Raw genomic sequence first — 27,658 nt, 5'->3', positions numbered from 1 at the left:
TGTCCGAAATATGGATAAGAGGAAAAAGTGAAACGTGCGTCCGTAGATAAGCGTTCCGCCTACAAGTGGCGAGCGTTTGGAGAGAGCGTGGCCTAGGAAGCAGTCGGATAGACAAGCGGCGATTGGTAATCGGCGACGCTAGGTGCCTAACCTAACCCAACTCGGCGTGTGTGGAGTGCGCGCCTTGTGTGCCGTCGACGACGCCTCAGCGCCCCGGCGCCGGCACCGGCACCCGTCTTCGAGGTCCTCCTGCTGATCATTTCACTTTCGTGCACCCGACGCGCCGATCCTCGCCGAGCCGCGCCGGACGAGGAATTGAGTCAGTGGGACAGATACCAGAGTCTAGTCCGTAAAGCGACACACTGCGAAACAGTCGTGCCGACACACCGACACTCGCACAGCGACACTCCACTCTCTGGCTACCACAGTCACGGTGACACACGCACGCGAGTGTTGTTTGATTTATTTATTTTTTCACGTTCACGCGGATGGTTCTGGTTCAGAGTGCTAGTGACACATGTAACTGAGGCTGCGGACGGGGTGTGTTTTTCGACAACGGTTTTCGACTATGCTACTGATCAAGCCGCACAAAATGAACGCGGAATTGCCGGTGTACAAGGGACTGCCGTCGCCTCCCAGGATCAAGGAAGAGTGCGAGGACTATATTTGCACGAATATCGAGGACGATTCGCCACTCGATTTGCGGATTAATTGCGGCCGGCTCAGTCCCAGGGACTCGGGCACTGAAAGTGACGACACCGAGGAAAAGATCGCCCAGGATGCCGACTATAAACCCTACAAGAAAAATCTGATCAAACGATGTAAGTCCTTTCACCTAAGCTATTTCGGACGTAGTGCAACGTGGAAATTAGAAAATGAAACTTGTTTGTTCCGGCTCGTCTCTTGCAAAATCTCGATTATTTAGAATCGTTTCCTAATTGGACAACATGTTGGTCTGCTTTAAATTTATTTATTTTTTGAATCTTATTTTACACAAAACAATTTTATTACCAGTACACGAAATTTTTTACAGTATTGCATATTGAAAAAATAAATACATTCTCTAAATTACAATTTGTATTGTTTGTATATTAATCACATCAATTGTATACTTTAATTAGTATATTTTATTAGATTATATTGTTTCGGATAGTCTTGATATGAACATTAATGACCTTCTAAAAATTTCTATTGGAATAAATACTACTTAACCCAGAATTTGTATTAAAACCATCAGATTTATTTTATCTTCCTTGAATAAAATATCTTTAGTTCGACCTTAATTGATCAATATTTAATTGATACTGAAATATGTCAATTTGTTATTAACTTTTTAAAATTTATCAAAAAATTAGTTTTATAAATTATTTTTGATATCAGCGTTTTATGAAATAATATTTTTAATTAATTTTCTACATACATTAATTTTTATATTTTGGTTGTATAAATCTTCAACTGCATATTAAAAATCTTTGAAACATTTTTAAAATTCATATTTACTAATTATTTGATTTACTTAATTGACCTTAAAATATAATTTTAATATTAATTACGAAGTATTATATTTTATTATAATTTTTTATATAACATTTCTGTTTCTAATTCAGCATGATAATAAAGTAATTTAAACTAAAATTAATAATAATTTTTTGAAACATAAAATATTTGAAACATTTTTAAAATTCATGTTTATTATTTAATTCATTTAATTCATATTATTTTATATTATTTATAAACAACCATTTTTTATTTGAAAAGTATTTCATATAAATATTCTCTTCCTAATTTGACATTATAGAATACTTAACTAAAATGAATAACTATTTGTTGAATAAACATAAATTCTTTGAAAAAGTTTCAAAATTTATATTTAATTTATATTAAATTTTGTTTTTTCTTAAAATATTAATTTTAATATTAATTGTGAAATATTGTCTTTTATTTTATACAAATAGTCTCTTTCTAATTTGGTATAATAGAAGAATATATAACTAAAATGAGTAATAATTTTTTGAATCAACATAAATTAAATCTTTAAAACTGTTTCAAAGCTCATATTTATTATATTATTTGATTCATTTAATTCCTATTAAAGATAATTTTTGTATTTTCTTAAAAAAATAATTTTAATTATAAAATATTAATTTTTTTATTTAAAAATATTTTATATAAATTTCCTGTTTCTAATTTGACATAATAGAAAAATAATTTAATATTTAACTAAAATGAATAATAATTTTTTAAATAAACATAAAATCTTTGAAACTATTTCAAAATTCTTATTTATTATTATATTAAAGACGAAATTTGTATTTTCCTTAAAAAAATAATATTAACTCTGAAATATTTTTTCTTTTTAAAAGTATTTTATGTAAATATTCTGTTTTTATTTGGCATAATACGAGAATAATTTAATATTTAAAAAAATAAATAAAATAGTTTTATGAATAAACATACATTTTAAAATTAATTATTTAATTTTTTAGTTTGGATCAATAATTTAATTTAATCTATTTTTTTTTTAATGAATAAAAAAATTATGAAATATTACATAAATGTTATTAATTTGGTGTAATTTAATTTTTAAACAAAATGTATATTTTTTATCAAACACGCTCCTAATACAATTTAATCTAATACGATTTAATCTAAAATGTAACATAAACAAAAAAGGTAATAATAAAAGCACACGTGTATCGAATATTTTACATAATAAATTGCATTTACCTGATGCATTTCATAAGGGAGGAACAGATTGCGTTAACGGTACCGTGGGCTTCGAAAACGGGCTCATCAAATTACAGGAAAAAAGCATGAATTTAGTAGAATCGCTTAATAGTACATCTGATTGACCCATTTTTTAATACCGTTACATCTTACCCTGTCCCACAGGTAGTTCGGTTTTTTTACCTGACGGTTTTGGCCCTCGAGAGGGTGTCGGATTTTATTTGGTTACAGGTCCCGGTATTTTTTTTTTGTGGGTGTTACATTATTATGGATTTTTTGCGATACGATCTACGGTAGAGAACGGTACAATTCGCACCGGTTCCGGTTAAATAAGTTTTAATGACTCAATTTCGTCTTATTGATAGCAACAATTGGGGGATTTTTAGCGGGAGCTTTTTTTTGTATCTATGTGGAACATTTACGGTTATGATAAGAGATCTTTTAGGAAATGACATATCTTTTGATTACAGGTGACATATTATCGATAATAGGAAGGTTGTTATTGTTACACATCAATTCTAGCGATAAAAGATCATCGTAAATAATTAAAAGCCGACAATGATAATTTACAAGTTTACCCTTGAAACGAAATAAAACAACGTCGAGCCTTATGCATTTATTCCATCGGATTTTCGCCGGCGATTGTTTTTTTCAGGATCTGGATCGCGACTCCTCTTGTATTTTTGCATTGCAAATGACAACCGTCGATCGGTCCGGGTACTTGACCCTTTCAGGGCCGATTATAACATCCGCTCTACGGGGACCGCCACATACAACACTCGCATCTATCAGCCTATCTCGTTTGAATTTTATAGCCGACAGTTTCCTCTGAATATTAATAATAATAATAATCAGCGCTCGGGCCTACGGGCTATTAATTTAATTACACCGACAGACCGCTTGAAAATCGAGTTCTATTTAAGGAAATCGTTAGCACTGATTTATAGCGACGCAGTTCGATGTGTTAGGCACTCGGGTTTTTTCTACGTGGAGAAGGATCTGTTACGATTTATTACGATTGGAAAAAGTTGCAGTGCTAACGTTAATTAGACGGCGATATTAATTTGAGTGTTCCACACGCGATCGCCGATGAATTTTTCATGAATCCGGCGTCTTTGTTTAACGATATTGTTGTGCGAGGCGGATTTCGCCGTGTTTCAACCTCTTCGTTGCTCATTTGGGCGACACTTCCGGATTCTCCGTACTCCCCCTACGGAATACTAACTACCTGTGCATGCACCTTGCGGTGACCACTCACCGAGACCGATTCTTTTGTTTTTCGAAGCAACGTCTTGAGAATATCCTCTGTGTGCGGGTTGTGTGTGTTATATCTCCGAGGCGAATCGAAGAGGAAGCGACCACGATGGAATTTAAAAATGCTATCTTAGGCGGTCGTGGGGATATCCGTTCGAATACGGGGGTTAATTACGCTCGTTCGGCGATCAAACTTCGCCCCAGACATCTGTTAGATATCTTTGAGAGTGTCGGATTTTTATGATGTAGTAGCTGGTTTTGCCATCACCCTTGAGCTGTTGTAAAACCGGAGGCTGACATTAACTGTACTCAAACCCCGGACTAACGGTCTGTTTTATTTACGGTTCACAGTTTTTCTAACGCTGGTGATTTTATTGCCCCATTTTGTCGATGATCGATTCTGCAGTTTGTTTATCCCAAGCTGGACCACCAACGTCACGCCGATGTGGATATCGCAAAATCATCCACCCAATTAAGAAAACTAATTTATTTCATGAAATTGTTTACTGATTTACTTTAAACCAACCGGGTATTTATCTAAGTTGGTCCTTCCACTTGAATTAGTTGGACTAAATTAGAAAGAAGCTTGTCATAGTGCACAGCAAAGCCTGAGTCAGTGGATCGCCATCCGCGAATTGTTTGGCGGTAGACGGCCTTGCACGAAAAACAACAAATAACAGGAACTGTTCCATCCATTCGCCGCAAAACAATTGTTATAGCTGATACCCAGATGTTTTATAAACTGGCCGTCCGCGACCTAGAGCTATCTGTCCAATGTCGCCGTCGTGGTGCGGGAGATCGAAACGCGGAAAAATCGTGTTGTGTGTCGGCTCTATCGATTGCGTCGTGACCTTGGCCCAGAGATTGTCGGGGGTGGCGAGGGTTAGACGGAGAAATTCGGGCCTACGAGAGATCCGGTTACCCGTGGTGATTGTGTTCGCTCCCACCAAATTAGTTCGTCCAAAGAGAGAGAGGAAAGGACCCCATTACTATTATTGGATTTCCTGAAAAATTTCCCTCGATATTCATGATGAATTAAATTCAATTAAACGGTGAAATTTTTACGAACAATTTAATATCAAGTATGCGGAGTCCGTGAATGTTATTGTTGTAACCTTTGCTGTATTTCCTCTTCAATTGGAATAAGTGCATAAAAACGAAGTAAATTAGTTTAAGGAAAACTAGACTTGTTTACTAATTGCAAATGTACATACGAATCTAGGTTAAGGACTAGATAGTCACAGTTTGAAAATTGTTGCTATCGTTCCTCGTAGTTTTTTTTTGTTTCAAAATTATGTGGCATCTTTACACTAATATTTACCAGTAGTCTGACATTTAAAAGCATGTTGCAACATTGACGCTGTTGGGAAATAATGAATTTGAAATATCCATTCGGACTCTCCGTATATCATTAAAACACGCCGAAGGAGCAGGTATAAAAAAGCCCCAGTTGACCTATAAAAAATTTAACCCTTTTATGGGACCACCACCTGATCATCACACAACCAGTTAATAGTCGTCGTAGACGAAAAAATACTCTTCTTAAATAAATTGGGATGTCTGTAAGGGTTGATTGAAAAGGCTACCTATCCCTTTAAAAAATTTTTTGTTTCTCCTCTATTTTATTTTAATAATTGATTGCCGATCAAAAATGTCTGTAAGGGTTGATTTTAACATTTTTTTAATAATTGATTACTGATAGAAAAATTATATTTACAAATAAAAGTTACAAAACTATATGAAAAACAAGTTAATGCTGTTTTATTTTGGATTTTTCTTTGGGGTTGTTTACATGTTTTTGTTCATTTTACTTTAGTACTCAATTGGTAATCAAAAATCTTTCCAAATAACTGTTTTATTGTGGTTTTTGATTTGATTAAAAAAATCCTTTCTATTTCCGTAATTTATTGCTAATCAAAAATGTGACAAATAACAGTTACAAAATATATATAAGATGGAGTTTTATTTAAGGGTTGATTAAAAAAAATGTTTCTCCTCTATTTTATTTCAATAATTGATTGGCAATCAAGGATGTGGTTTTTACAAACAACAGTTACAAAACAATATAAAAAACACGATAAACTGTTTTATTTTGGTTTTTGCGATCATATCAATTCATACAATATTTTTGTCTACGATTTATCATGAATACCAAAAAAAAAAAACATTGTTTACGAAACCCATTTGAACTTGAACTTCAAAGGCGAGAAATTGCTTGTCACTTGTAAATTATTTGTACGCGTCGGCAAAAATTGTTTTTCCATGATTTCCTGTAAAAATGTTCAGTTGACAAGGAAAATAAACAATTAAGAGTAATGGACACGAATTTACTGTTGAAGTCGTTAAAATTTCATCAGACTCCTTTGCTCAATATTTTTTTCGGTGATTACCGTTAATTAATGCGAATGAAAAATTGTTAAGAAGTAAAAAAAACGTCGTTGGCCTTGACCCGAATATAATATCAAAATTTTCATTGACATTTTTGGTTGCGCGTTGCATAAAATTGTTCACAAACAATGCTACAATGTTGCATTATACAACAACCCAGCTACACATTTTATTGCAACGGTTTGGCACTGAACCGCTAATTAATTTCGAACGTGTTGCGCTAAAACTGTGCACGGTTTTAATTCTGGCTCCGTGGAAATTTGTTTATACAAAACACACAGGAAGGACGTAATACATTCTTGATATTAAATCAAATTAAGTAAACAATGACGCCACGTTGCCAAATGGAACGGTGTTGTGTGCAAGGTGACACCCTTTTTTATTTTTACGATGATCGAGTTCCGTTTAATCCCTGGAAAACAGGCACCAGGCCAAAGTTAACGTTTATTAATTAATACATCGAAAATACCACTTCCGACCTTGTGCCTCATTTCGTTTTATAATTAGCGCTGGATGGCGTTTCGAAACGGATTTCAGCGGGAAGAACGTTCCTGCTTCGTTGGTACAAAGGCCGGATGCGGCAAGACGGAAAACAATGATCCCCGGAGCCTTGACTGTCTTCTTGTCACTTTCACTCTTTTGGCAACAACGTGGCCACAAACATCTCCTGAGGTCACGTGGTGCGACCCAAATTCACGCATGCAGATTTTGTAGGAGTCGTGTATGTTACGCACTCCGAACGTCGATTATATAACGCCACCATTGTCTCTTTAATTGTTGCTGAAATCGTAGCCTCCAAATTTGTACCGTACCGCACGCGTTGGGTACTAATTCGGCCGCTTTGTTCTGTTGGCCAATTTAGCTCCGAACGCTGAAATAATTTGGTCGCGTTTTGGCATGCAAATCGACGTAGCCGACGAACGTGTTGAACCCGGTGGCGTCGCGACGTTGACCTATGAAGGGGCGTCTAGCCGTATCGACCGCTCCTCCAGGAACAGCATAGCCATTAACCCGTGGCGGATGTGTGCAAAAACAAATGGATTTTCCATCCGAGCCGCCTCCGTCTGTTTCCTGCGACACCGTAAACAACGCAGGATACATGCAAATGCAAACAGATTTTGAGCTAATTGAAATCGGTAAAAAATTGATTTCTTAATACCCCGCACATGTGTCATTGTGTTTGTAACGGCGGTGACATGTTGCCAATATTAATTAGGCGTATTTTTCGGAGATAATGTACACGTACATAATAAAACGAGTGAAAGTCTACCATTAAATTATCGGTGTCATTGCCAAATTGGACGCAGTGTACGCAAATTTTGCCAGGTTTGAATATGTATTTATTAACATATTTAAATTGCAATTTTCGACTGTTTTCAATTGTAGATTTATATTTATCGCTGTTGAGCAACACGTATCCACTCGGATCTTAGTTAGTCGATTTTCCAGCTGGATTCCGAGAAGTGATTAATCAATTTCGTAACTGATTATGCCACTTTATCTCCTTTTTGTTTTAATTTACAAACAATACGAGCCAAGATATGAAGGCTCCATCAAAAGTCGGTGTTATCTTGAGCGGAAAAAGAATAATTATTTCCTTTATTTGTACATTATTATTTACATACCGACAGATACCCATCTAGGCAGGAACTCGACCCGGCAATTTGCTTCTAATAAAGACTCCTCAAGAATCAAATTTTCGTTCTCTGCGCGGCATTCATATGGAAATAATGAAACTTAGAAACTGAAACCGAGAAAATTACTTTTAAATATTATTATAATGAATTGTAGTATACTTTCGCGACCTACTTACCACGGATAACGGCTAAACCGGAGCGAGCCACAACAATCAGGATAATGCAAAAAATGGCTAATTAGATGCCAGTGTTTTTATGGTTTTAGACACAATTATCGAATTATCAAAATTGCTTTGATCTATTTTTTGATCGTTACCCAACCGACGTTTTCACAATCCGGATCCTTTAGCGCCTTCTAAAATTCCGTTAATTTTAGAAAACTATAAATTAAAATTGCAAAAATTGTTGTGAAAACCCGTCGTCGGAAATTGGGTCAACAAGTGGTTTATTTTTCGGCTCGTATAAATTGCAATTTAAAAATACCCACCGAAATGCAGATGCAGCCGTCAAAATTATTTGGCTGACCCCATTTTTAATCCCATCAACATTAGTTTACAGAATGGAAAAAAAAATTCTATATTTCACTTGGTTATCCCCGAAACTATTAGTTTTTTTAAGTATTTTCGAACAATAAATTTTTTCTGTTTCCGAAGTTGTTCCAACTTTTTTATTATATCTTGAGATCTAATTGGCCGATTTGGCTAAACAAGCATTTAAATTAAAGGTAAATGAACATTCTACAACTTTCATTTATATAGTTTTGATATTGGTTCATTAGTTCAGCTGCCAGTGGCTTTAATGACTTGATAAATTCGATTTTTTTAGCAATAAAATAGAATTTTAAAAATTCACATATCGTGCTAAAAGTAATAGAAATCACAAAGAAAAAATTAAGCTACTGAAAATGAAAATGTGACTGCAAATTATGAATTTTTAATTGGTTGACTAAAATTTGACAGCTTTTAGTTTTTTCTCCCTCTTATTGAAATATATGAAATTAAATCTAATCGTGCTTTTGTCTATTATTGCTTCCACAACCGATTTCTCGTATGAGAAACCAAATGTAATATTCCATCACGGCTGTATCTCAAAAACTATGACATTGTCTCTTCGTGTCCTTCATTTGTTGGTGAAAAGGTTCCCCATATTCGATCGGAAAAAATCCAGATATGGAAGACCGAATGGTTGTGAACCAACGTATATTTCCCCGAAGTGGTGTTTGCACATTGGCTAGGCCTATTACAAAACCCGGTGAGATAACGCCGACTACATCGGCGTGTTAATGATGTGTCGAAATTGGGTATTTGGGACGGCTATCGATGTGCAATTACAATTTTAAAAGCGCCGGGTCTTCGAAAGGTGTTTTTGCCAAGCAATTTCCTTTTCCGAGGATGCCTTTACGCTTTCCGCCTATCGTAAACTGTGCCTAACTATTGTTAATGGAAGATAGCGGATTTCTACTATTACAAAGCCGTAAAATGCTTGCTGCATTCGAACATATGGCCGGTCTCAGTGAGAGTTATTGGCCTATTTAACCTTCATTTACTCGATCTCTGGTCGATTTTGAGGTTGCTGGCTCGCATTGTATGGTTAGATTTTTGTGTCGTCGGTCATCTTTTGAAACTTCCTGTTCAAGTTGAACAATCGCGGAAACAATCAATTTAATCCGTTTTGTGTGTTGTTGTTTGTGTTGATTTGGAAACTGACGCAAGTGGATCAGCAAAAATTCGTTTTACGTAATTCAAAAGTCATTGACATGTGAAATTGGGAAAAAAATATGTGAACGTACACACACAAGTGGAGTACATAAAAACATCCGATATAAACAAATAATATTCTGTATAAACAATTATAAGATATAACGTAAAATCTTATACGAGATAAGTAGGAGATTTATGGTTTTCTACGGTTTAAAGTCTCACATCAGCCTCCAGTTTTTACATGCATTTCGTCATTTTTTTTTGGCTAACGGCAAATTCATTTGCTGCGATCGGATTACGTAAGGATCACGGGCGGTTTATTAATACGCCGATCTCTGTACGAAGCCGGGCTCCAAGTTGGTCAAGGAAACTTTCCCTTCCGGGCGAATTCATTCGACTCCCACTATTCGTCAGATATCCGCGAGAAATAAATCTACGTACGCACGTTCTGCAAAAGATCACCGTTAATTTTTTTATGAATTTATATATATTTTTAATTTTTTATTTTCAGTGTTCAGTTGCCCGACATTTTTGGGCATAACTCGAGATCTAATTGACCGATTTGGCTAAAAAGCATTCAAAGTAAAAATAAATGAACATTCTACAACTTTCATTTATATGGTTTTGATATTGGCCCAGTAGTTTTTAATAATTTGATTAATAAGGTCTTTAGGGCTAAAATCGTTAATGAAAATTCACAGGTCGTGCTGGGAGTAATACAAATCACATAATTGACAATTTTTACGTTTTTTTCTCCCTTTTATTGAAACAATTGAAATGAAATCTACCTTTGGTATAAGAAATTCTGGCTCATTTTTTGTATATTGAGCCACATGAGAAACCAAACGTAATCTCTCATCATGGATGGACCCCAAAAACCGAAATATCGTAGGCCCATGATTTTCATTGGTTGATAAAAACATTCCTTGTACTCACGTTATCCAAATAGACTTTTTCTGGTCAAGGGAGGCTAATTCTGGTTTCTCAAGCGAGAAACCATTGACCTGCTCGACCAATCTTAAAACTATATAAATGAAAATTATATAATATTCATTTATCTTTATTTTGAATGCTTGTTTAGCCAAATCGGTTAATTAGATCTTAAGATATACTTAAAAATGTGGAAGAAAATTCGGAAGTTGATAAAAAATTTCAAAAATTCATTGTTTGAAAAAGCTTCAATAAGTTTAGTACGCCAAAATTTATATGAAAATCATGGAGTGAATATATAAAGCAGAATTTATTTTCCAATTTATAAACTGGTGCTACCTTTGATGATTAAAGATTCGTCGTCTTCCGAATACGTCCAACACTAACTAAAACCATTTGCGACGACGTGATTAAAACCCGGAAGGCCCCGGCCACATATGAATAATAATAAATATCAATTAAGACCGATTTCCGCGTAATTTTTTTATTGCGGAAGCGCTTTTTAAACAGGATGACGATGAAACGAATGAACCGGAGAGCGAACGACGCGAACGAACTAGTTCATTAATCCTGGGCCTTCGAAAAGTGCAAGTGGCCCCGCGGATCGCTTGCATCTCTCGGTGCAACGGCGTCGTCGGGTTTTGAAACGAGGTTAAAAAAACGAGTCCATATAAAGGAAGTTGGTATTTCTCTCTCTCGGCTGTTATGTAAGCCAGGCTTGCTAAACTTTTAATTTGGGTTAAGGCCGCCTTCTATAGAAAAAATACATACCGGTATATCTGTGCGTATGCATGTCGTACGTACCGTGCGGCGTTACATAATGACGACACTCAGACAGATTGTTGTTGATTTGTCCCAATTGCGGCGAGTGGAGTTCCACTTTGAAACGGTGCCAAACGCAACAACAATATTTCTAGTCGTTTTTAATGGACGGCCAACCCCGCATCTTCGGTACCAATTGTGTACCGTCACTTATTATTGACTCCTCGCGTTTGTGAATCGCGAAACAATCGCCTTGCGCAAGGCCTTTCCGAAAACCACGTATGCATCGCGACACAATGGCCACCGTTAACCCAATTGCGGTGGGACTTTTCAAGGAGCTTGCGACAGTGTAACGATGCACACTTCGTCGTTTACGTCAATGAACAAAGACGAATTTTGACTAATTGATGGTGTATTTTTGTTGCAGTTGACAAGGAACAGAACAACTACCTTCACCAGTTATTATCAAGACAGCATCCCTCGCTGTGCGACTATGGAAGAAGGAAATCTGTCTACCCACCCACAACTGGTACGTGCCACTCAGCAAATAATACCATTTAAATTAAGCAACCAAAATTGTACAGGGAACGGCGATAACGCAATTCAGCGATTACAGACCCTATTGTAATCATTGCACACATCTTGCAAAAGCCATTCACACAGTGTGTTGGGAATATTTCAATAAAATCGTTGCGAATCCAGAGAGCAACCCGATACGTTGTTTTGATAAGCCATATGCCACGTTTGTTCTGTTTTCTGGCGATTCACGTAAACCAAACACTCCGGTATGCGGGTCCGCATCTGTCAGATGAAATAATATTGAACAACCCTTTGCCCGACACGTGCTTGTGCCAAAACTGCATAATGCTGTGCAATATGTCACTGGACGTGTACACATGCACAATGCAGGCAAATAATCCTTTTTCTGTTTGTTCTACCAGCTGCATTTCGGCTTCGTATGGATGTTGTTCTCACCCTTGGCCACTTCACGAAATCCCAAACGCAAAGACGTTCGACGCAAATATTTGGTCACTTACAAACCAAACGAGATTATCGGAACCCCAAGAAAAAATAATAACTCATTACGTATGAATGGCAAATGTCACGTCATCCGAACGCCTCAAGGATCTCAATTAGGACCAGCATCGTTCGGTGACTCCATTAATGACATTACCTGCGGATAAATCGTTACGCCGTCCGTGTTTCATACAGGTTATATCGAATTACCTCTTTTTTTTCGGATTTTTACGTCGAAAACTCGACACCATGTCCATGTGCAAGCCCGTCCAGTCCTGTCTTTGTGTCTGCATAAACGGCAATTCTGACAGTTTAACGTTGGATGATTTATCGAGATCGGGTTGGCCGTTCAGGTAACAGCCCGGTCAATAACAATTTTTATTGAAAAGATCGTTATATAAAAACCGGTATGTACGATTTTTCAACAAGTTGAATGGCCATCCTTTGCGAATATATCTTGTTACAAATTTTTGTTGTTTTACCCCTTCAACAGGGAGGGTTAACCAAGGTTTTAATAAGTAAAAATACTACGATTTAGAAAATAACCAGTTGAACTTTACATGCAAAATCTTCTTGGCCTCACCAGACATAGCTTTTGTTTTGTTCCTAAGTTGTAACTGCCAAATAGGTCCGCTGAGATAATGTTATGGACCCACCGTGAGTAGCCGGTGATTTTTAAGTGAAAATAATCTTCAACGAGAAAAATGACCATCCCCATTCATCGCCAACCCCTTTGGCATAGTCTCCAAAAATTACATAACAAAGAGGTGTATCGGGAAAAATTACATAGAAACTGGCAAACCAGTTCTGCGGTGACCGCTCACTTCCAACTTGTCGGCCACTGGTCAGTTTCCTATGTCGAAAATCGACCCCTTTTTTGACCGGTACTAGATAAAAATGCGTAAGTACCTTATCTGCATGTGGGAAAATACCATACTAGATTCCGTTATTGCACTTTCGTGGTGGTCACTCAAACCAGAAACATGATACACTGGACATGATTAGACAGCTGACGACTTTACATTTTTTCACCCTTAGGTATCACCGCTTCCTTCCGTTTCATGACCATTAGGATAATCTGGTTTGCCGACTTAATCCTCAAGTCGAATCAGTTATCTAATTAAATTATGTAAAATTGTTTTTAACCCTACCAAAGACGAATAAAAAGATAATACAATTACACTACAATTAAGAGCACGACCTAATCAACAGTCAGTCCTACACTTATCACCGACTAGTCTACTTGTGATAAGACATTTTAGGCCATGGTTTCTAGACCAGGCTTTAGATCTTTTTAACGAGAATGCAAAATAATCAACGATTACACAACCATAATTAGCAATGTTTTTGAAAATTAACGGCGCATTAATTTCGATAACGGTGTTAATCGTGCTTAAAAACTTCTGTGGAGATAAACAGATCCACTGGACCAATTTAAACATTCGACTGCGGTCAATTTCCCACCCTTCCGGTATCCGTGCAAGGATTATCCCGTGGCTTGTAAAACGGTTTAGCGCATTAGGCAGATATCCCGGTCCAGGTAGTTTGGCAAACTGACTATTAGGCACAACAATGTCATTACAAGTACCACTACAAAGAGATTTTGACACCTGATATGGACCAAGTGGCAAAACAATGTAAGCGACACCATCCCCTAAAAAACCATCGGAGCCTGGATGGGAATCATCCTTCCCAGTGTTAATTCGAATGTTAACAGTGGATTTTTATCAGATAAAACGTTGCTTAAATATTTGTTGGCTGTAATTGAGGTTGTACAAATGATAGTGGCTTAGCTGACGTTACCGTTGAGAAAATTCGGTTGACCCACCGCCCGAATTATGCAAATACCCCCGAAATCCGTTTGATAAAGCCCACGGAGAAGAAAGAGTTGGAAAAAACCTGCGAATCCACGTCGATGGCATATAAATCAAAACATTCGGCTAGTGGTGAATTCGAATGCAAATTGGGGACAATCGCCAAGAAGGACGAGGACGCAGCCCCGAACGGAGAGAGAGACAATTAGAAACCCCAAGTTCTCACGTAGTAAGCATTGAAAAAGCAGCAAATCGCAATCAAAGTAAGCAACGGTCAGCGAAGGTAACGACATAATCGGGAATCGTCCAGTGGCCCAGCTCGAAACGCCGCCACGCTCACCCCTCGAAACCACGACCACAACCGTAAAGGACGACGGCGAAGATGGTCCCTGTGTGACCCCGTCTTGTATAATAGATATGATTAATGGACACACGGGTCACGGGGCCAAGCCGGACATTCGAGGGCTCTCGCGGAATCGGAAAACAGGTTTGGTCGGAACGGACACCGACTATTGGGGTGTGTGTGTGTGTGTTGTTTATTTACTGCCCGCCGAAAAGGGGTACGTGAGGCATGCGTGACTAATGGGGCCCGTCCTGTGTCCTCACACGGGGAACATGACACCGCACCCGAAATATCGGGATAATGCGACCATTCACATGGTCAAATTTCCTTGTGGCAACATTCCAAAGGACAAAGGACGAAGCGGGTTTTTCTTCCTATTCACTTTCGGTTTTTTTTAACTGTTCTGATGATGGCTGGCTGTGTTTGAAACAATTAAATAGTTGGGTATTGAAAACATAATGTGAAACGTGACCGAATGAATTTTTTACTGATTATTATTTATGTAGTTGCACAATTGTAACCTTAGTTTATTATCAAACATCGATAAATTATTTCATCAGGAACATATTTAATAAAACCACGATAAAAATATTATCAAAAATCAATTAGGCTGTGTGTACGTTTGAACCTAGCCTAAGGTGACCTTGTCCCTATCAAAAAAATATCATTGTTTAAACACAAAACTTGCATAAAGCCCTCAATTTGTTTTTTGACGCCAGGTCCAAACTCCACACACTGAATAAATAATCTGTAAAAGATAAACAAATTATTTGTTTTTTTTATTTCCTCTTCTGAAATTTTGCCCCCGGTTCGTTTTGCAGGTTCACTGCCGCCCAGTCCGGCGGATTCGGGCGTCTCGGACGTGGACAGTTCATCATCGGGACACACATCGACGGACGAGCTTAAGGCCAGACTGCAACCGCCATCGATACACTCACCTGTCGGCAATCTATTCTCAAGACATCCCATGTCGTGGACCTCGTCGGTCCACCACGCTCCGAGGACGACCGGCCACATGTCCCAACAGTTCTACCAACCCTTCCCGTCAAGTAAGTTCATTTTCCGCATTTAAAATCGCCGATAAGTGACCTAATAAATTATGCATTCCGAATTGATAACGAAATAAGCCGTGGCTTTGTTTCCGTTTCGATTTTTGCGAAAATATTCAATTCCTATCGTTCATCAAATATGTCGGCGATAGCAGTTATCACTTGGCTTTGCACACGCCACATTCGTTTCGAATGCATCGATCATAATTTGTCTGGACCAGCACTCGTTCAACTTTTTTATCATGGATGTTATGTAAACATCTAGATGTTTGCAAATGTCATCTGATTAAATTGCCAATGCAAAAGTGGTAATTGGCCGTTTTGATTGCAAAATTACGACTAATTTGGCCGCGAGGATTTGCCACGACCATTGCCCAGAATGCTGATATCATCGGCGCTAAAAAAAATGTTTTGTTTGTACAACCACGGGCTGATTTACGAGTCTGTTCCTAAACTGCGTCGATGCAAGTACTATAAAAAAATTCGCGCCGATAGCCAAAAATTCCTGTTTGTTTGCAATTTATATTTTATTTTCGTGTCTTAGGTACCAGGAATCTAAATATACGAAAAATTTCCTCACTTTCGTTTTCTGGCAAACTTAACTTTTTACAATTTAGGGCAGGTCAGCGAATTGAGCTTATAAGTCTTGTCACTCGAGACCGCACCGTTAATTCGTCAAGACCCAATTTATGAGGAGGTAAAGAATATTAATAATTCAAACCCAATTTCCATAATTTCCGCCGCATTTTTTTCTTAATTAGAAAAGCAAATTTTATCGCCAATTTCGGTGCGTAATCGCTGCGGCGCCAATAATGAGTTTGATAAGCTGCGACCTTGGAACGTTTTTTTTTTTTTAGCCGAAATAAATAAATTTCGGATGAGACGCCACTTCGCACCTAATGCACGGCGAGATAAAAAAATGTTCGCAACGATACGAAAGACAAATAAACGACGGTTACGTAAGTACTGACCTCGGACAATGTCATGTGAGGGACCCACAAAAATAGATGCGGAGCTACTTTCGGTTTCTATGATTATGGCGCGCACATACGCCGCGGGCCTCCCAAAAATAATTTATTCGTCGATTTCCGCTAGACCGGTAAACATATTGTGTTTAGATGGAATACCGACCGAGTCTTATGAATCTGTTTGTTTGTCTATTGCATATTCGAGTTACTCCCACAATCTGGAATATTTTGGTGGTCTTGTAAACATTATTTTGTAAGATTTTTTCTCCCGAGTGTAATTTAAGTGGCCAACAACTCGTTCGCAACAATTAAAGGTTTAAAAAAGTTCAATGTCAGCCATGATGAGACGGTGGTAACCTAGTTCAGGCCCCCTGCATAACGAACTTGGTCAGATCTATTTCGGTGATTGCCAAAAAATGCACTTGAACAATAACAACACGGTTAACAAGAGACGTATCTGTTGAGTAACTTGTCTGCATAATATACGTGGGATATGTTTAAGTTCCAAAGTCCCTCCAAGGTGTTATCTTCTTTGAAAAATGTTCCTTGGGAACAGTGGTTATAAGTGTCACACACTCAAGCAAATAAAAGATTTATAAAAAAGCCAGTATTGTCGCTATTTACATTAGGCAAATAAAAAAGTAAGGCAGACAACTAGTCTATCGCAAATATTGACACAGGTTTTTTCATGCACGCATTGTATTATCTTCATGGTAATGTATCTGACCTATCCAACAGAAATGTGACTTGAGCCGCTGAAGACTTATCTAATCTGCATAAATCGTTTAGGATCGAAACGTATGGATTTCAAAACAGTGGTCGATATTAGTGTGGCCACTCTTAAAAATACCATGTTATCGCAGGTCAAAACTCGCTATCAGAACGTTTAATTAAATTTACACCAGATACGAGCACCAAATCGACACCAAGGTTATCTATTATTAGTTGTAGGCCTGTTTTTTCGACTGTGATGAGGTAACGGCTAAAAATTTTCTAAACACTTGTTTTGGTGCTTCGTTGGCGAAAATGCTGACCTTTCGCAACCGAGAAAATGTTGCTGAAGCCAAATATTCACCATCACGGAAATTTTTTCATACACCTAGTTTTTTCCACACAATTAAAGATTTGCTTATAATGGATTCCTTTGTTTAATTAACCTTTCTTAAATTAATCAAGGTCATTTTTTGACTTGCCTTAACGTTTTTTTGCTACTGCAGCAGTTTGTTACGTTTTACTACTCATTTACTACAATAAAGAGTAACAATTCAACAGATGGCAATCGATGGGTCGTCTTAAAATGTCCATTGAATATTAAAAAACGTGTACTTGCGGCGTCTTTGCATATTTCGTCTCCACTTGAACGTAAACAAAGCAATAAATATTCAAATTTAATTCAGTGAGGAACTAGTTTGGGAACGTTCTAATCAAAATGTGTCTCGGTTTTGAAACATTCATTACAAGTCAAAGAGGCAAATTTTGGGACTGAGACGTCCCGGTTCACGGATATAAACAAATGATTCATTTGGTCGGCAAACCACGTAACAGTAAACCAGTAGCCTATAATAGTAAAGCTGGTCGGTGTCTAGCGAGCACGCGTTGCCATCGTTGCACATCACACCGTGTCTAGGATAGGTCAGTTTTGATGACTATTCATAGAACTCGCGCACACGGCATGGCGGCAACGCTCTCACTCTCTGGGCTTCGGCGATTTTAATTAATTTGAAGTTAAAGGTCACTTCCAATTGGATTTGGGCTGCTTCAAGCCTTTTCAGACTTTAGAGTTATCTTGGTGTTATGGGAAATTAATAGGATCATTAATGGTGCAGTCACGTCAGGTTAATTAACGAAATATCCACGCATTATCTAAATAGTTACTTCTGTTAATCGAAACATTTCCTGATCAATTAGTCATAGCGATAGGTGTTGACAACAAGTTGGATTATGGAAACGTCCTCATAATTGGATTGTACTTCCTCCTTTAGAGATTGAGGAAATCAGTCGTAAAACATGTTTTGTCGTCGAATTCAAAAGCAATAGCACTTTGCCTAGTAATTGCTCAGTTCTTTCGCCATTACATTTAAGATGAATATTCAGGAAGTGGATAACTATGTGTAATGACGATAATCGCGGTTTGGTCGTGGGTCTCTAATTGTTTGGCCGTTTCACCTCGTGCATACGGATAGTCGAAGAGGGAAAGAAAGAAACCGTGCAATTTAATCGGCCGGCAGCGGAGCATTTGAGCGCATTTAAGCGTCGGGCCGGCAGAGAGGCAGCCGTTTCTGTGCCCACGATTGGGACCTTGAATCGGGCGGTCACCCCGGCCTGCCTCCCTTTCCGCCGTGCGGCCAGACGTCCCCGGATTGCACTTGCAATGATATAATTATAGAAGCTGCACATGCGCCTCCCGCACGGCCTTCACCACTTACACTTGTACTTTTGCCTATATACACCTCCCGTCCCGGTGATCCCACACTCGCTGTCCACGTCCGACCCCCCACCCCCCTTCAGTTATTGCCCTCCACACGGGTTTACGTGCAGAATAATGGATGGAAATAAAAAATCCACCTTGGATGAGATTTGGAACGGCAACCTAGATGCGCAAAATGGTTCAAGTTTAAAAACCCCGATGGGAGCTGAAACCCTGCCAAGTTGCCCGTTTCAGCTGCGCCTCCATCACCGGAAATGCCACAACGTCGACAATTGTTTTTCTCGTTGACCGGCAGAAATCAAATCGGCGATTAGTCGCAGGTTCTGCGCAACAGGTTCTAGACTAGAACGTCCATAAATTCGATAAAGCCGGAAATTGCCACATATCTTATTTATGCATTAAAAATATCAATTGGTGGGTTATCGCCTGTTCAACATGCATCAAGGACGTAATGACAATATTATTATTTTTTTGTAATCTTAATGGCCACACGAAGATTGTTTTCGCAACCATAAATCATTAGAATTGCACAAGCAAATTTTGACGGCGAAAAAAATATAAAAACACCATAATCGACTGGAACCGTAAAAATTCCCATTTCCATTTCGAAATGTTTTCAACCGAGATAAGCTTGGAAATAGATGTCTAGACCAAATATGTTTTCCTTCCGTGTTTGTTCAGGTAATCTTTGAAAAAACAAAAACAAGTGCAAGTCTTGGCGTCGATAAAATGTTAGTAGTTTTTACCGCAATACATGGACATTACGAATTTCCTGTGCGTAACTGCGAAAATAGAATAAAACCCGGTACCACTGAACCCCAGCCGAGGAAGCGGCTCCCGATTGGCTGGCTGCGGCCAATCGTTGATCGACAATCGGCAGAGCCAACGAGACCCGAGTGCCGAACAGGGTGCAGCAAATATAGAACGGACGATTATAGATGCGGGAATGCCAAAAAAGCGCATCTGCCACCAATTCCACGTTTGAACCCGTGATGTAAGAGTGACACAATCCATAACTTTTCGGCTTACAGCAGCGCGAAACGTTTAATTAAATCACTCCACATTTTTTATTTGCTCGAAATGACGTCAATGTTGATAGCAGCTTGTCAACAAAGTGCAACGTTTCTTTTTCTTTATTTCTTTCTGATTGTGAGCTTTCAAAGAGATTATTTCCTAATGGAGAGAACACAGCTGGGTCATCGCGGTGTCACGTCGAATCACCTCACGCTTCATTGTATCACATCCATTTTATCGTGGCAAGTGTAAATTTATATAATAAACCTAAGTTAATTAATAAATTGATACTCGCACTAAATAAACACAGATTGAGTGTTATTATCTAAATTAGAACAATTGGATTCTTGTTTACTTCGTTGCATGCACACCTCTTGCGACAAAATGTACAGGGTGAAACACACAAAGGTGATAATGAAGAAATTGTAGCTTCCTTCCTACTTATTTAAACTATTAACATTCCTATACTCTATTCAAATTAGGTACGGAATATCACAAACCAGCAAATACACTATAGTCTAATATTTTGACTAATTTGTGTCTTCGATTGTTTAATTAATCATAAAAAAACTTTAAAAATATCTCAGATTATCAGAGAAAACTGATGCATCAGTTCCTGAGGGTCTCAGATAGTATCTTCATTTTATTGTATTATTTAGTTTGTTTAGTTGAATTGATAATAATAAATTAGAGTTAGAAGTTGTTGACCAATAAGTATGACAGATTTTTAACAAGGGGGTTATTGTTTACTTTGTTACATGTACATATCTTAGGTGAAAATATACAGGGTGTTCTGGAGAAACACATTCCTGATAAAAAAGGTAAAAGGAACGATTGTAATGATTGGATTCTTGTTTACTTTATTACATGTAATACATCTTGCATTAAAATATACAGGATGTTCAAAAAAGACACATTCCTGATACAAATAAATGTGTAGTACTCTACAAATGAAGGAAGAAGTTTTACCTTTGTATGGGCAAAATTAGAAGGTATACTTATACCTATATCTAGTCAAAATATACAGAATGTTTGAAAGAGACACGTAAAATAAATTGAGCTTCAATAGCTGCTGTTAAAACCAACAAGTATGTATCTAGAGAAGTTGTACATTCACATCAGAAAATCTCACATTTGAAAACAAAGTCTACTTCACTATGATTAACTATCTCTACTTATTGAAGCTACAAATTTTTATTAATATTTATCCATATTTTTTGTGATAATGAAGAAATTGTAACTTCAATAGCAGCAGAGCTAAAAGCTATTGACCAATAAGTATGTTTCTTTTGACAAAACTTTAACAATTGGGTTCTTGTTTATTTGTACACCTTAGGTGAAAATATACAGGGTGTGCTGAAGAAACACATTCCCAATAAAAAAATATATATGAAAGGATAAAAAAGTTAGAAGTCGTTAACTAATAGGTGTTGGAAGAGACACATTTTTTATTAAAAAAAGTGATTATACAAAATGATAACAAAAAAGTTGTAGCTTCAATAGCACTAAAGCTAAAAGGAACGATTATAACGATTGGATCCTTGTTAACTTTTATATTATGCGTTAAAATATACAGGAAGTTTAAAAAAGACAAAAGCGTTTGGAAGAAGCACATAGGAGAAATTGAGGTTCAATACCAGAAGAGCTAGTAACTGTTAAAACTAATAAGTATGTCTTGAGAAATTGCACATTCACATCAGAAAATCTCATATTTGAAAACCCTTCCATCTCTGCTTATTGAAGCTACAAATTTTTATTCATATTTAAACATTTTGTATCAGGAACGTGTCTCTTCAATGTCGTGTCAAACATCTTATATTGTAATAGTTTGTACTGTAGTCTCAAATATGATTAAGAATTAACACAAATAACAGAGACATTGCCAGACGCCAATTCATCGCATTATTTCGACGGCCAAGTAACGCGGGAGAGAGTTCAGATTCGGTTTCATTGTATTGGGCGACACACCTCGAATTATATCACTGGTGCAAGTGAAAAGAAAGAAGTGGCGCGTCGCGTGCCCCGCAATAACAGTCGCAATGGCGGCCGCACACACACACACGCACCAAGAAAGCAGAAGCGAACGCGATGAGAAAAGGAAGAGCGATGAGGAGGAGCGCGGGAAAGGAGGGAAGCGATTGCAACTCGTCGGTCAGTAGTTCGTCGACTTTGTTGCGACTTTCCGCAACTTGAAGGTCACAGCGACTAGTGCAGCAGCGTCGCCTTCTATAGATGCTCCGCACACACAATGGTCCCTTCTCGATCGGCTTCCGTTTTCTGAGCACACCGGGAACGGGTTATCCGTCACGGCGCGGATTCAGGTTGCCTCCGGCCGAACAAGTGGAACTAACGAGGCCTCCGCGGACGGATAACAAAGAAATGCGGGAAACTCGATCGTGGTTGGCACCTTCTTCGAGTTGTTCGAGGGATTTTATTTGGGATTGATGATCTGATTAATTGGGCAACTCGAGTCGTAGACAATGCAACGAGCAATTACCCCGTTTCTAGGCAAGACGCAGTGTGCAATGCGTCGTCTTTCCCATGACGAGAGATCGACACCATGCAACACCGGTACGAACAATAAGTAATAAACTGATATTTCGTTTGACTCGGGTACTCTCTCTAAATGAAAGTCCGTTTTCTCAGTGAAAACAAGGTCTGGCGCGCTAGAAAATGGCAAAAACGGTTAGAAAACTGCACTGCATTCGTCGTCGTTCACTCATACTCACTTTTATATGTATTTGGAGGATGTAGATAGTGATTTTCACTGCGGTGCATTTTTTGGAGGAAAGTTTGCGGTCGCAATTAATATCTTTGCGTCGAAATTGCGCCTATCCATTACGCCACACTTGCAGGAGGCCCCGCAATTAAACGAGCTAAGACAGCGCCCACTTACAGATGCGCCGCATTTCCGGTTTATGCAAAAACAAACAAAGAGCCGCGACCAACACGCTGAAATTACCAATTGCCCGTCTAAATATTTGCCAGGCTCCGGCTAATTATGGCGTTTTAATGGGCCGGGAGTGGATGATTTTACGGTGCGAATTTTTTACACGCGGTGCCCGATTGTTTGTTTATCGGGGATCAACGTCCTGCTGACATTGGTTGCAGGTAGATTTTTTGGCCGGTGACGCCTTCGTGTTGACCGTTTTTATTCGATTGTGTCACGTCTAATTATTGGTCTTTTTTTTGAGTGGTGCTGAAGCACCGCTATCGATTAATTGCGGAGGAAGTTGAAATTACAATTTAAAAAGATTTGATAACCTTAAAATGACGTTTCCTGCTTGTGGAACAATTCACGTTTATTAAGTCATGCCGGAGCATTTCCTGAATTGTAAACAGACTGACGAACTTCTAAAGTTGTTGTGGTCGTCTGTGGAATTTTTCGCCGAATTTCCTGTCACCGCCCCGTACGATAGTGGCACAAATACGAGCGGCCGGATGTGGAAGACCCGATTAAACATTTAAATCCTTCATTTACTAAAAATAAACCATTAACAAGCAACAAAAATTAAAACAGTAGATGACGGTGATGGTGGTTAGTTGGTTGGTGCATTTGGCGGTCGGAGAGTTTCGTTCGGTCGGGGCGTGCTGGTGTGCATGCATCTATTTTCGCATTACAAGGACAGCGCGGTTGAAGGTTAGCCCATGTTTCCTGGTCAATGTTCTCCGCAGGGCCGTAATTTCCGACGACCCGCCTTGCCGCACACTTCCAGACAGTCAACCACCACGTTGCCAATAACTCCGCACACGGCTAAATCCCATCGATGATTCTAGATACTTCGACTTTCTCTTTCTAACCGTCTCGGCCGTGGAACGTTTATGAGGGAGCTACCGGCGAAGATTTACCCACGCGGAGCCGTTGGATTAGTTACGAATCTAATCCAGGAGTGAGGCATTAATTCGGCAACAGTGCTAACGTCATGCCTCTTAATCCTGCTGAAACAGTTTGCAAACGGCTTCGAAAATTACGACGCAACAGGCCTAGCGACTCAGGCAATTATCGTAGGTGCTTTCAACAGAGATGAAAGAACATGTAAATGTCGTCGCAATTTTATTAATCACATCTTGTATTTTTGCGGTGCCAAATCGGCCAGCGATAATTTAAGCTTGTCGTAAAATTGTGAAACAATCGTAAACCGACCTAAAAATATCGAAGATCGTGTGAAATACCCTAATTAAAAAAATGTGTGCCCCAAATTCCATCACCTGCCAAGGGATCGAATTGAAAGTGGGTCAGCAGAAGGTGTAAAACAATTGGTTGAGGGTTGGCTAGACTATTGTCTATTTAGAAAAAACATTCCGGAAGCTTAATACGCACGGAGGGGACCGACAGGTAGTCCCCATTTCTTCAAATTACACGCCTTTTAAATTATCGGAGGCTTTTTCTGTTTACAAACTGTTTGTTGACCCCCAATTATTACCGATCTCATTCATCGAGTAAATAAAGGAGTTTGTGGGAAGCAATCAAGTTAATTGCCGGTTCTGTGAGATTGCTGCACAACTTTCACTAAAAAAAAACTTGGAATTGCATACTTATCAATTATAAATTTCAATGGCTAGTCATGTATGATAAAAGAGCGGTAAATTTTCTATTGGAAACTACGCTAATTAAATTTATTTATAACAACATCAAATTTTGGCCGATTGTAAATATTTTGGACGCGACATTAGGTGATATTTTTAGACTCGGGAAGTGGACAAGCCCGGTTTATTTTTAAATCCTACCTACAGTGTATTAAATTTACACAATGATCTAATTATACGATTCTCTTTGTTGCAGTAACCGACCCCTACAACAACTATTTATTACAACAGCATCAACACGTCCAACAGAACCAACACATACATCTACACAATACAGGGTCCCCGTTCACCACGCCATCACCACCGTCCCCACCAATGAGACCAATCCCCACGTCCGTCATCCAAGCGGCCACATCGAGCGTGTACGACGATCCCTACATGCTGGGATTCTCGCCCAGGAAGTTGAAGAAGGTGAAGAAACAGAAAATTGGCGAGCCCGGCTCGGTGAAGAGGAAGAGCAGGGAGGGTTCGACCACCTACCTGTGGGAGTTCCTGCTGAAGCTGCTCCAAGACAGGGAGTACTGCCCCAGGTACATCAAGTGGACGAACAGGGAGAAGGGAGTATTCAAGCTGGTGGACTCGAAGGCGGTGTCCCGATTGTGGGGCATGCACAAGAACAAGCCCGACATGAATTACGAAACGATGGGACGAGCCCTGAGGTATTACTATCAGAGGGGCATTTTGGCAAAAGTAGACGGCCAAAGACTCGTATATCAGTTCGTGGAAGTTCCCAAAGACATTGTGGAAATCGACTGTACGGGCGCGTGAGCTACTAAACAATGCCACTATTAAAAATCAGTGAGGTCGATCACTGTCTCGAAAGTACAACAATTTTTTTAACAAATTTATTTATTAGATAAATGATCACTTTTTATCAGATGTACATAATAACTCAAAAGACGTTTCCTGTTTCGTTTTTTGTATTGAATACAACGAATTAAATGCACTGCGCACTAGAATTCATGCGAGATCTCAAACAATACGATGGATTCACCAAAATGGACATGGGGGCAAACCATCTTGAATCCCGAGACCCCAGACGTATTACGAAAACAAATACTGCCAATTAAAAAAAGTTTCGTGAATTGTTGATGGTCTGTCCAAATGTTTTTTTTTCCGTACTGAGTTTTTGTCAATCAAGATCATTTCTTGTCACATTCATTTTCTGGGACTGTTGAAACGGTTGTGATGTGAAAAAAGTTATATTAAACGCGGTTGTGGTTACTTATTAAGAAAGTTTTGTCAGTGAAATTGTCAAACACTATTTCATACCTAACAGTTAAGCTGCCCAATCAAGACCAATAGAAATGCCGCTACTTCTTTTTGCATTTAAAGGTGCTTTTTTATTACCTACTGTACAATAATATTAATAATGACTGTTGTTTTTATTGTTATATCAGACGTTAAAATCAACTATTTGCAATGAGTGTTTGTATGAATGTTATTATACTTGTATGGAATAGTGAAATTTTGTTATAACTTGTAGATTTTTATAAATTTAAGATATTAAAATGTTTAGCAAAGTCTTTTATCAATATGTATCATAAAGTTAGGATGGTTTGAAGATTAAATAATGAAATGTGATAGAGAGACAAGGTATTTTGGAAAATTTTTAACATTTTGTTACGAAATTAGTAAATGAAGCAAAATATATCCCCTGCGAAACACATCACTGTTTTTATCAAACATTTTATACTCACCGGCGATGTGATAGTTGGGGGGTAATATTGCAATAATTGGACAGAGGTGCTGTATAAAAAGAGATATAATAGACTGTGTGGTGCCTGAAGATTGACAAATAGAAAGAGAAACTTGTCAATGATAGCTCTCTTTAGTTAAGAATTGCAGAGTGTTTTTGGCAAAATCCTTGTTTTGATCTCAGATGTACACGCATGAGAAAAACAAAAATTGTTGGCAGAAAATTGAGAAAATTTGTAAATATTTACAGTTTTACGTACTTATTTCAATTCGGATGGATCCTTTTGTAATTTATTTACGTAAGAAATGTGTACATTCTGTATAGTATTTATTTTAATAATTTCGAAATATCACATTTAAGTTGTAAATTTTTGTTGTAACGTTCTGTGATTGTATGTTTAGTTTCCTTTGTAAAATTTTCTAAATTTTATTGTATAAGTGTTGTTAACGTTGTACCTAAGGTCAAATGTGTCTTGAAATTACATAAAACTAACTCAGAGACGCAAATCAGGACTAAAAAAATTATTATTATTATTATTATATATATAATATTAAAAAAGTAATTTTACAATAAAAAAACTAACCCAGGTCACAATCTCAGTGAAAATATTATATATACACGTATGTGTAGAGGTATATATATGTATAAGTGTTTGCACAACAAACAAAATTTTTGGATCGTCCAATCTTGTGATAACCATCATAAAAAAAAACAGAGAAATATACCCTAAATGCATGCTTTATCACTTAGATAGATTTTACTCGTTATACATATACATGTTAAATGGTATCTGATTTTGTTTGTTGTTGTCTCTAGAACCCCTAACGTTCCATTTCAAAAATTATTGCTTCAACTGTGGAATTTTTGAATTGGTGCGGCAGGCAAATAACGTTATTTAAGAACCACATATATAATCTCTTCCCCCCATTGATTTGCCGTAGGTAGCTAAATTTATATCCAGAATCGAGAGTAAACCCAAAATATATTTCGATTGGTGATATTGTCATGTAATGAAATATACTTGATGCAGTTGTAAATATAGAATAATTTTTAATATATCAAAAAAATACCTACCCTAGGATTTAAGGAATTTTATTGATTTTAAATACAATATGTATAGATTTATTTAGTGTAAGACAAGGTACTTTATTACATAGTTTATTGTAATATTTTGTCAAAAATATAATATGAATAAAAAAAATTTTGGTTTAATTTCTGATATTTAATATGTTAATTTTAAGCGTCTCCTTATATACAAATATACATAAATAAACAATATACAGGTAAGTAAAATGTATTACATATGAATTATTTTGTAATACATAAATATTAGTACACATC

General features: G+C 37.7%; 1 protein-coding gene across 1 annotated transcript in view; it reads left to right on the top strand.

Moving 5' to 3' along the window:
* LOC109604748 (ecdysone-induced protein 74EF) overlaps positions 1-27,529 on the top strand; it is a 194,849-nt gene extending 167,320 nt beyond the window's left edge. The window contains exons 6-8 of the mRNA XM_049964080.1: positions 11,826-11,927; positions 15,394-15,621; positions 24,815-27,529. Of these exons, the coding sequence (XP_049820037.1) occupies positions 11,826-11,927; positions 15,394-15,621; positions 24,815-25,386 (902 nt within the window). The 3' untranslated portion in view covers positions 25,387-27,529. The remainder of the gene's footprint in view (positions 1-11,825; positions 11,928-15,393; positions 15,622-24,814) is intronic.
* Positions 27,530-27,658: the final 129 nt, after the last annotated feature.

Source organism: Aethina tumida, chromosome 3 (genome assembly GCF_024364675.1).
Source record: "Aethina tumida isolate Nest 87 chromosome 3, icAetTumi1.1, whole genome shotgun sequence".
In the NCBI taxonomy this organism is placed as follows: Eukaryota; Metazoa; Arthropoda; class Insecta; order Coleoptera; family Nitidulidae; genus Aethina; species Aethina tumida.
The sequence above is the reverse complement of the archived record's forward strand: the minus strand, read 5'-3'. Positions and strand labels throughout refer to the sequence as shown.